General features: G+C 32.6%; 1 protein-coding gene across 1 annotated transcript; it reads right to left on the bottom strand.

Annotated features, from left to right (window-relative positions):
• Positions 1–9,224: 9,224 nt before the first annotated feature.
• On the bottom strand, positions 9,225–12,381 carry LOC107413494 (ACT domain-containing protein ACR9). Its single transcript, XM_016021449.4, is given in 7 exon segments — positions 9,225–9,660; positions 9,762–9,880; positions 9,883–10,045; positions 10,424–10,775; positions 11,205–11,310; positions 11,423–11,641; positions 11,954–12,381. Coding segments are annotated over 7 exon segments (1,263 nt in total). The 5' UTR covers positions 12,111–12,381; the 3' UTR covers positions 9,225–9,513.

Genomic DNA, 12,381 nt, shown 5'->3' with positions numbered 1-12,381 from the left:
TGCACTAAGCCTGCCTAGACTCCTTTGCTTTAATTTGGACCGAATCACAAGTTTTCTAAAAGGACACACCCAAAAAAAAAAAAAAAAAAGGAGAAAAACAGAAAACCACCAAAAACAAATTGGCACTTTAATTCTTTACTTTCTCACCATTTTCTGAGAAACCAAACGGATGGATGAATGAGACACCTTAATATACAAAGCAGTTAAATGACCAACTATTCGTGCCCACAAACCCACTTCCAAGAGATTTCTTGACAAATCAAATCAGACAAGTATGTGAGATTTTATATACATGGAAAAACGTAACATACATTTTATACATTTATACTGTATATTATGTACGCATCTATTCTAGAAAAAAAAAATATATATATATATATATATATATATATATATGTATATATATAATCATAGAGGCTAGCTTGAGGACCGACCGCATGGGTTATATGTGGACCAAACATGTGATGAAATTTCCTGCCCTTCGATTTGCACTGCTGGCATCTACGGCCCAACTTCAAAGCAACTCTCACGTGAGAATGGCTGGCCAAATTTCCCCTGAGCCCTTCCCGCTCACATTCCCGCCATCACCAGCTCGAAAGGACTTTGCCAAAATTCCCAATTGCACCAGCACCAACCAGCATTGCCATCCTTGCAGACCCATCAGATAGCACCACCATTGCCATCTTGCAAACGCACCAGCTCGCACCATGATTGCCACCCTTCTCTGTACCCACCAGCTCATAATCTTCTACTCTGCATGTCTGTATTATGGCTCTTCATATCTGTGAGTGAGTGAGTTTATGTTTTGTAATTTTTTTTTTCATTCTTTTTTTTATGTTGGTGATTTTATGTAGTCTTGCATAGTTGAAATTGTTAAATGTGGGATTGTGATTTGGGTTGAGAAATAACTTGAACGAAGGCCAATCTTCATGATGATTTTCGAAAATTTAGAAAATGATACTTTTCGCAGAAAAAGCATAAATGTATGCATTTTGTTTTTCTTTCCTGGTGTATAAATACCACTGGTCACGCATACTGTTCATTGTGTAATAATCAATTCACTTAGTCTATCATAATACTAACATGAAAGAGATATTTACACCACTTGTTTTTGGAGTATACGAATGGCCAATCCATGCATGCTATACAAGAGAAAATAAGTTTGTTATAATTGGAACACAAAGTAATTCTATTTTGTAATTCCTATATCTACACACACACACACACACACACATAAAGACATATATATATATATATATATAAATATATATATCCTATTGTGTTCCGTTCCAAAACTGCTTAGTTTAGTCTTGAATAAGAACTGTGAATAATTATAATCCCCTTAATATGCATGAAACATGGAGTTAATAGATTAAATTGATATCATTGCTTTTTATTTTTATTCTTTTAATAGCCTTTACGTAGATTGGTTAACCTCTCATTGATTAAAGAGTTATGTATCAATATTTTTTTTTCCCTTTATCTAGCAAAGATGTAATTATTTCATTGTTTTGCAACTTATATTTTTCATTTTTATATGTACTATTAACCTTTTTGAACCCCATGATTCAGATTTATTTATTTATTTATTTTTTCTGTTGATGCACGCATATTTGTTTCTTTCATTATAGAGTGTGCTAGATCAGCAAACATAATGCAAACTCGGCAGCTTTTGGCTAAAGTGCCTTTATTTTTGCAACATTTTTCTCTTCTATTTAGAAACTAAACTTTCTTAAAATATATATTTAGTGGTTGCTATTGCTATTGCCTTATAGTCATTGGTATTGCTAAGTTAGATTCATTCATTCATGTAGAAAGGTTGCTGGTGGTTTTTTATGTTTTTTATTTTTTATGTTTTTTGGTTTTTTTATAGTGTATTAAATCCTACCTTGTGTTCTTTAGAAGTCATAGCTGGAGATTAGTTGTGTAAGCATGTCAATAAGTACTAGTGATGTTCAACCGATCCAGATGTGCTCATGTGGGCAATATATACATTTAAAAACATCAAAGATAGATAAGAATCTAAATCATCAATTCTGGAAATGCTTAGATGGAGAACAGGTTGTATACAATTTTTTATGTGTTGAATTTTTATTTGTTTTCGTTTATAAAATAATTAAATTATATATGTTTACTTGCCACAAGAAAAATGATGTGGTAAATTCATTTGGGCAAAAGAAGGGGAAGCTAAACTAGAAAAAATAGATGTACTTATCGGTAAAGTTCGTCATTTATCTTTGCAAGTGGAGAAATCTAATAATATACGTGAAGCAATTCAGAAAAATACCAAGAGGAGCGATTGATATGACATTAAGACTGTCATATTTCTTGTACTTTTATTATTTATTTTCTTTAAAATGTTAGCCTAGTAATGTAGTCAAGCAATATATATGCTTTTTCGGTTGGTAAACTAATTATGTAGCACCATATGTATTCTATTAAGCTCATTGTAAGTTTTGTTTCTATTAAGTTGATATTCAGATTCCTGTTTTGGTGAAGCTTTATCTGTACCTCTTGCCGCACAGCCATGCCTCCCTCTCTCTCTCTCTCTCTATAATTCATTACAGCTTGCATGGCTTTGGAAAAAGCAAATAATATTAGTTTAGTTTATTCATTGTTACAGCTTGCATGGCTGTTGTTGGTGCTGCCGAGCTTGCTGTGTTGCTGCTGTTGCTGTTGCTGGTGCTGCTGTATTGCTGCTGGTGCTGCTGAGCTTGCTGTGTTGCTGTTGGTGCTGTTGCTGGTGCTGCCGAGCTTCTTGTTGCTGCTGCCGAGCTTGCTGTGTTGCTGCTGGTACTGCTGTATTGCTGCTGAGCTTGTTTTTGCTGCTGCCAAGCTTGCTGTGTTGCTGCTAGTGCTGTTGCCGAGCTGCCGTATTGTTGCCGAGCTACTGTTCATATGCACTGTTTATCTGTGTTTAAACATCCTTTTTTTTTTTTAAATTTTTTTTGGGGCTAAAATACCTATGTATAAACATCAATCTCCAGCTTCTCCTTCCTGCTAACTGAAGTAAACCACATTGGTAAATAAACGGCAAACTAGACTAAAAGCAAACTAGCATACATTTAGTCAAATAATCAAACAAGACTTCATGTTTCCAATACATGGCAATTTAAGGAGTCTATAATCATAACTCAACTATCTTTTAGTAACTAAGCTGATAGTTATTGCAATATGACAAAAAAAAAAATGTAAGAAAAAGAGGAATGTTTAAACACAGGTAAACAATTCATGTGAACAGTATGCATGAACAGTAATCGTGAAGCTTGCTTTCTTAAGTTTCTTGCTTTCTTAAGTTTTCTGTACTAGTTTGTACTATGACTTTTTTATCCTAGTTAATAAATATACCAACCAATGACAGAATCCCATGAAAATAATCTAGTTTTCTACAAAACCAACGAACAAAATATCAACTTTTTGTTCTCTGTAGAATTTACCACAGCATTGAGCATCCTATTCCTTAGAGCACTTTCCTTTTTCGTTTCAATTATTAATGTCCCATAGGATATTTTTGTGTGCTTCATCTAGCTTAAGGCTTTTTAGATCTTTTCTTGAGATACCAATCTATCCATTGACAAACACACCTAAGTAAAGGCCAGAAAATTCCTAATAAGCATAAGTCCACTAAACAGACATAGAAAAACCATGAGAAAGATGAAATAAACAGGCTAAAAGTCTTCTAACAAATAAACTAAGGTGGTGAAGTACAATGTGGCATTTTAGAAGTAAATCAATAACATGACAGATTAGAATATTGAAGTAGAGAAAAATGGCAGTGGTATGTGGAAGAACATAATCTGTTGCAAAAGTGGCTGCTACGAACACTAAACCCCGCCTCTTTTGCATATTTAATGTAGAACTCATGTGCCCCATCTATCGATTCAAACTCTTGTCCAACCTTTGGTTTGTAGTTTTCGGCCACTTGGGGAATGTAAACATCAACCACGGATTTTGAATGTGACAGCAAGGATATGTCTTCAACTCATCTACAATCTGAATTTGCTTCCAACTATTCTACACTTAAACCAGCTTCCTATTGATCAATTTGTAACTTGGTAGACGGCAAAGCAAAACCATCATGAGAGGTGGTAATATCTTTTATTTTAAGAAAGTTTAGTTTCTAAATAGAAGAGAAAAATGTTGCAAAAATAAAGGCACTTCAGCCAAAATATGCCAAGTTTGCATTATGGTTGCTGATCCAGCACACTCTATAATGAAAGAAACAAATATGCATGCATCAACAGATAAAATAAATAAATAAATAAATCTGAATCATGGGGTTCAAAAAAGTTAATAGTATATATAAAAATGAAAAATATAAGTTGCAAAACAATGAAATAATTACATCTTTGCTAGATAAAGGGAAAAAAAATATTGATACATAACTCTTTAATCAATGAGAGGTTAACCAATCTACACAAAGGCTATTAAAAGAATAAAAATAAAAAGCAATGATATCAATTTAATCTATTAACTCTATGTTTCATGCATATTAAGGGGAGTATAATTATCAAAGTTCTTGTTCAAGACTAAACTAAGCAGTTTTGGAACAAAACACAATAGGATATATATATATACATATGTCTTTATGTGTGTGTGTGTGTGTGTGTAGATATAGGAATTACAGAATAGAATTACTTTGTGTTCCAATTATAACAAACTTATTTTCTCTTGTATAGCATGCATGGATTGGCCATTCGTATACTCCAAAAACAAGTGGTGTAAATATCTCTTTTATGTTAGTATTATGATAGACTAAGTGAATTGATTATTACACAATGAACAGTACACGTGAATAGTCTGCATGAACAGTGGTATTTATACACCTGGAAAGAAAAACAACATGCATACATTCATGCTTTTTCTGCGAAAAATATCATTTTCTAAATTTTCGAAAATCATCATGAAGATTGGCCTTCGTTTAAGTTATTTCTCAACCCAAATCACAATCCCACATTTAACAATTTCAACTATGCAAGACTACATAAAATCACCAACATAAAAAACAGAATGAAAAAAAAATTACAAAACATAAACTCATTCACTCATAGATACGAAGAGCCAGAATACAGACATGCAGAGTAGAAGATTATAAGCTGGTGGGTACAGAGAAGGGTGGCAATCGTGGTGCGAGCTATTGCGTTTGCAAGATGGCAATGCTGTGGCAATGGTGGTGCGATCTGGTGAGTTTGCAAGGATGGCAATGCTGGTTGCTGCTAGTGCGATTGGGAATTTTGGCAAAGTCCTTTCGAGCTGGTGAGAGCAGGAAGGGCTCAGGGGAAATTTGGCCAGCCATTCTCACGTGAGAGTTGCTTTGAAGTTGGGCCGTAGATGCCAGCAGTGCAAATTGAAGGGCAGGAAATTTGATCACATGTTTGGTTCGCATATAACCCATGCGGTTGGTCCTCAGGCTAGCCTCTCTGCATATATAATATCATAAACATTATGTATGTCTATTTATTATATATACATATATATATATATATATATATATATATATATATATATATATATATATATATATATATATATAAATATATATGCACGCACTTCTCCACATGGAAGCAAGCTTGAGATGTTGAGATTAGCCGAAAGAAAGTGTGAAGAAAACCCTAGAATATGAATTGGAGATTTGAGGATTTGGGAAGGGAGAGACTAATTCTGAGAAAATATTTTCTCACCTCTCAGAAATGGCAGAGATGAGCACACCGGTTAAATGGCCAACGTGTTAAACGACAACGTATTGACGTAGTCACGTTGGCCATTTGACAGTTGGACTAGGTTTTTGGCCCCTCGCTGTTGGAATTGGATACTGTACGGAGCATAATTTTGTTTTGTTTTGTTTTTTTTTTTTTTTTTTTTAAATTTTCTTGGTAATCTTACCCACAAAATTTATTGAATATTTAAAATTAAAAAATATAATTACATTTTTCTCCTTTTGGCTTCCCTTTTTTTAATTAATTGGTTGAAATGTTTTTTTTTTTTAGAAAATAATTTAAAAGTGTATTAAAAGTATAGGATAGTATAAAATACAAATTTATTTCGAAAATTTATAAAATTTCTACATTTTGGAAAATAAATATTGCGTTGCCTTTCCACTTGCACCCACTACACATTCGGTTCAAATTTGTTTTTTTTTTTTTTTTGTTTATATATATATATATATTGATAGATAGCAACCCAAAGAATTTTCAAAGTTCCAAAAAAGAAAAAACAAAGTTTTTCATTATATTTTATGAACATAAAACGCTACTAACAGGCTCAAACGATGACAAAAAGAGAAATACAAACGACAAATATTTTTGTGTACATATCTATAGAGACCGACTATAATAAAGATCGAACTTATGCAAATATATCAGGACATAAAACATGTTGAAATTGAGAGCCCTTGGATTTGCTCATCGGTCACGAATGGGCCAGATTGAAGCGTCCTCATGTGTGGATTTGTCTCCTCCTCTTTTTCTTTCTTCTTCTTTCTTCTCACATAACCGTGACTTTTCTTCTTCTTTCTACATACCCATAAGTTCAAATATGCCTATATCCCCTCTCTCTATCTCTCTCTCTCTCTTTACCTCTTGCACTCTATTCTCTTACCCATCCAAAGAAATCTGCCTAGATCTCCTCTCTCTCTCTCTCTTTACCTCTCGCACTCTATTCTCTTAGCCATCCAAAGAAAGCAAAATATATATAGATACTCATATTAGTTTATAAAAAATAAAAAATAAAACAAAAATAAAAAGAAGAAGAAGAAATCAGGATTTTTTGGACTAGAACTTCTATTTGGATACAGATTTTATTTTATAGCTTGTGTTTGGATATAAATTTGGTTTTAAGGTTTCAAGTTGAAGGTAAAAAGGAAAGGAGATGGAGAGATTCTTATGGATTAATTAGTTGCAGAAGAAGAAGAAAATTAAGGAGTTTCCATTTTTTGTTTTTTTACCATCTAACGGCTGGAAGGGAAGGGAAGTGTGGGCAAGAGAAGAGGAGAAGGAAAGAGAAACCAGCGAATGGGAAGGGAAGCTTTGGGCAAAAATCCACATGTGAGGAGGCTTTAATTTGGCCTTTTTGTGACAAATGAGCAAATCCAAGAGCTCTCAATTTCTGCATGTTTTTGGTCTTGATATATTGCATATGGTCGGTCCTTATTGTACCCGGTCTCCATATATATATATATATATATTTGCAAACGTAATTTGCAACTTAAATTATATGATGCTAGAAGTATAAACACTTTTTTTTTTTTTAAATTTTATTTGGGATAGGAGATTCGAAGATCATCGTACCTAGGAGATCCATTTTCCTCTTTGAGATGACGATTTAAATATATATTTATGCAAATACATCCATATTTCCAACATAATATTTTTGTGATTTTATGATTTTAAAATATCTTTAATAGTTTTTTAAAAAAACTGGGACAAATGGTTTTTTTAACAATTAACTTAGAAGGATGCTCATATACATCTTTCTAACTCTTTTTTAATTTCAAAATAGAAATAGACCTTGCAAAATATCATAAACATGATAAACTGATATGAATTCACGTGATAATTTATAGATTTGAATTTACGATATCGTCAGTCCTATATCAATATTATCTAATAAATCCAAATAAATTAATAAATTTTAATAGATAAAACATGATAAGTCCATTAAACCTATTAAAAGGAGATACTTTTATAATTATGTTAATTATATAATACTAAAAAAACTTAGTTTATTATATTAAACAATGTATGAATATTTTTTCTTTAAATCTAAAAATAAATAAATATACTGTGTATTCAATTTAAAATTTGAAAGATTTTAAAAATATTTTAAAGTTTAGAAGTATTCGATTTAAATTTTAAAAAAATCTTGCATTCAATGATATTCAATTAAAATTTTAATGAATTTTATTAAAATCTATTAAAATAAACAAATGGATCAAATGACAAATTATACAATAATAATAAATGAATTCAAATTTACATATTTCCATATAAAAGATTCATAAAATCAATTCAGATGGATTAAATTTTACACGAATACGATACAACGTGATTTAACATAACACAATGACAACCAGTGAAACAAAAGTCGTTGAAACCGATGAGAAATCAGCACTAATTACAGTTGCCGATTGCTGTCAACACCGATAAGAGGGGGGAAGTTTCTATCGGGAGTGCCGTTGATTTGTAGCCGGAATCGAAAGAAGTTGCCAAAATCATCAAAAATCGGTGGAAATTTCCTTCTGTTGGTAGAAAAAGCGGCCGAGAATTGGTCTGTGTGTGTGTGTGTGTGTGTGTTTGTGTGTTGTAATCGAAAGGGAAAGAGAGCTGAAGGGAAAGGGGACAGCCAGAGAGGAGGGAAAGAGAGCTGAAGGAGGAGGAAGGCACGGGAATTTTTTTGGTGTTTTTTTTTTTTTTTTTTTTTTTGGTTGATAAAAACATAGGTGTTTATTAATTAAGAAACCAGAGTACAAATGTCAGCCTGAAGGATATTACTTAGCTATGAACGGCCAATCTCAAGCCATGCCTCATAAATAGTTTTTTATTTTTTTTTAAATTTTTATTGATTTTTTTTTTTAAAAAATGTTAATGAAAGTGCAATAATAGAGAAAGACACGGGATTTTTTTTTTATTATTGATTTTTTTAAAAGAAAATGTAAATGAAAGTAGAATGGTGAAAAATAACATTATATTTTATTTTTTTATAAATAGTTTGTAATATTTATAGAATATTTTATTATTATTTATTTTAAGTATTATATTTTTATATTATTTTATTATATTAATTATTTTATATGTAAAAATTTATATTTTAAATTAAAAATTTATAGTTTCTGTAATTTTATTGACATTTTTATCGATATTGATATTTTTGTCAATATTTTTGTAAAATCGTTCTCTCAATATTTTCTTCAATATCGATATTTTTTTCACTGATGACAACAAACGTGATTTAACATAACACAATGACAACATATTGCCAGGTCTAGGAAAGTCTCTCTAATATTAGCAACTAACAAGGGACGTAGATGTAACTTTCATTTTTAATAAGTTAAAATTAGTCATATATAATCTAAAAATTATGATATATTAGCTATTAAATCTGCAGAGAAACATTATTAATAATCAAAGAATAATATTCATTGTAACATTTTCTTATAAGATTCATCCTCACATATTATTCCCTTAAAAACGATATACGAACTTATTTTAATTATTACATGTTGTAAATGATTTTTTGACCAAAGAATATATTCAAATGAAATATTCCAAATCAGAAACAAGAATATAAAAATACAACATTTCACATTGGTGAGTTTATAAAGACAAGACTAGGAACATAAAATCTGAAGTTTCAAGAAGGAAATTTTACGGCGCTTTCAGAACCGTTTCTTACTTATTTCAGACTGGACAAACACTCCTAAAATTCAGAAATTTGAAATTTGGCTTCGACAGAAATGCAGAAAAGAACGATTACTAAATGGCGAATGTTATTAAAAAGGGTAACAGACGGGATGGCTCACGAACCCATCAATGTTCTTCGAACTCTCTCGACAATCCTACTTCTAGCTTGACTGCTTGCTAAGGGAAACTCATGACTTTCATCCAAAAGAAATCTGTAGACTTCCCACTGGCGAACCGAAGTTGAATGCCTAACAATTTCAGCCTACAAGACATAAAAAACGAATATATTAAGAGTGAAAGAGAGTTTTGTATGATATGATTAGTAAAAAAATACAAAAAGTTTTTTAAGTATCAAATTCATACCGAGAATATAAATATTCCCATCATTTTTAGAGCCAATGTAACATCAAAGAAAACTCGGGGCCTTCCCTTTCCACATAACTCAACTGGATTAGCAACCAGGAGTTCTGTATCGGGGCCCGGTTAGAGATAATTACTCTCAATGGATGAAGCATCTCCTTCTTCAAACGAGAACATAATGCGATTTGACTCTCAGGATCAACAATCTTTTTTCCATCCGTTTGCTGAATAAATAGGTCCATATTCCAGAAGCCTTTTTCTTTGGAAGAGAATCTACCATAAGCGATCTAAATGAGAAATGACACAAATCTGTTATTGGTAATGGTTAAATGCAAGCATAAACCCATATTTCACCCCCCCAACAAATAAGATAACATAAGCAAACCCTTTTTTCTATTTCACAGTTTGTCTAGAATTAAGGAAAAAACCATCCATGGATAGAACAATTTTGACTGCTAAACGGCATAAAGTCCAGCAAAGATATAAGAGGGAACAGTTTCAAAGATTAATCATAGAATTATATCCTACATGTGCAAGCACCTAGCAAGGGGAAGATCAATACGCTAAGAAATCTCTATACCAAGATGGTTAGCATCTAGCAATCCTATGCTCACGCATCTACAGTCAAAAGGGACTGAAATTACAAGAAACTTGTGAAAAGTTACCCGAAGATTACATTCCTTGGAAGTTCTCAAAATGTCATAAAAAAGACCCTTCTGATCAACACACTGTATTTGAAGCAGGGTATGAGCAGGGCTCATTGAATTATCTACCATAACAGTAGCCTTCTTTTGTCCTTTTGTATTTGGGTTTAGAGATTTCACACAGGCTTCCTCGTCTGAAAGCTCATAACCAAATAATTCCTCGGCCATCACAGGCGGAAGAGGAGAACATCCCTGTAAACTTTCATATTCAGGCCCTGCCAACTGAATCTCACACGTAATACAATGGTTTCCTAAAGCAGCCATCAGATGATCGCATATCTCATCTCTTCTATTCATTGTGTGTAACAGCTCCCTGATTAATATAGCATCAAATACCTGAGGTTAGTCAAACAGCCTACTGAGATAATCATCAATATCCCATCACATGAACTTTCCAACCTATTCCTCTTCCTCGCCAAACAAGGTGAACCGTGATGTAATCCATATACCATAAGCACGTAAAATTGACAAGAAACTCAAATATCATTGGCGAATTTCAATAGCGTGATTGGACATGTCTTGTAAATCATTTTAATGAGCTATTGCAAACATCCCAATCAGAAGTGCAGTCGACACTAGTAACAATCATAATGAGACATTATTTTGACCATATCACACATCAAAGCCAAAGTTAACTGAGGAAGGAAAAAATAATAAAAAAAACAAAAGAAAAAAAGATAGACAATATCTCAGTAACATACATAACGTTTTAACATAAAGATTTGAATTCCATATAACTCACAAGCAATCTGTTATGAAGAAGAGGTCCAAAACTTTTCCATCCGGCGTTGGCATCACTTTTACTCTTTGAATTGCAAGTTCAAGCTCACAAAGTACTTTGGTAACATCTAAGACAAATACAGAACAACATCAGCTAAAAAATTTAAAAATCACATACAAAGAACCAATAACAACTTTTAAAAAATAAAAAATAAAAATCCCACGGACTTTGTGAATTACCGTGTAATAATCCTTTTTGATCAAGGTACCAAAACTTTAAAAGGTACAATGGAGAGGGTCTGGGACCACTAGACTGCAGATTAAGGTAGAATGAAAACAGACATGAAGGGCATGCAGAGAGAAGCCGAGTTTTTAATCTTTCCCAATCAACATTGGGTGAGCTTGGATTTGGAATAACCCATAATACTATGTAACACCATCTTCCATCCGTCGAAAAATCTACACCATGAATGAATTCATTTTAATATAAAAATTATTAATTACAAGATAAAACCAAATGGGCAATTATTAAAACTGCAAAGAAAAAAATAATAATAATAAATAAATAAATAAAATTTTTAATTTTGGAGTAACAGAAAGATATCACAAAATTTACAAACGCAGCTTCGGTTTCATATAAAAGAACAAGCTTTTTCTTGACAATGTCGGGGAAAAAAAAAAAAAAAAAAGAAAGCGAATTTTTAATGGTTTTCTGCTTCATTAATAAAAAAAATGAGAAAGAAAATTAAAACTAATAAATTAATGATGTACCTCCTTTGGTAATGCAGAGGCCGAACTCTAATATAATTCTACAGAGGTCACAACCCAGTCCAGCTTCGTCGGGGCAGTTAATAGTGACGACGGAGGGTTCGCCAGGAAATTTCCCCAGCTGGATCTGAACAACGTCGTCACAAGAAGAAACGCCCATCGTTGATTTTATATCATATCTTTTAACCGAGGGGGGGAATAATCACGACACTGCCCCTCGGAATCTTTGGGTCACAGAGGGCATGGCCAGAGAATTTGCAGCGTCTTTGTTCACGCCCTCCTTCCCTCCACCCTCTCTCTCTCTCTCTCTCTCTCTCTCTCTCTCAAGGGCGAGTTAGGTTAGTGATAGGTCGGAAAGTGTCTGTAATTTTTGTTAGATGCTACGTCGGTGATCCGATACATTTTCACCCACACTGTGTTCAAATATATAA

This window comes from Ziziphus jujuba, chromosome 8 (assembly GCF_031755915.1).
Source record: "Ziziphus jujuba cultivar Dongzao chromosome 8, ASM3175591v1".
Lineage (NCBI taxonomy): Eukaryota > Viridiplantae > Streptophyta > Magnoliopsida > Rosales > Rhamnaceae > Ziziphus > Ziziphus jujuba.
Note: the sequence above shows the minus strand (reverse complement) of the source record. Positions and strands in the feature narration are given on the sequence as shown.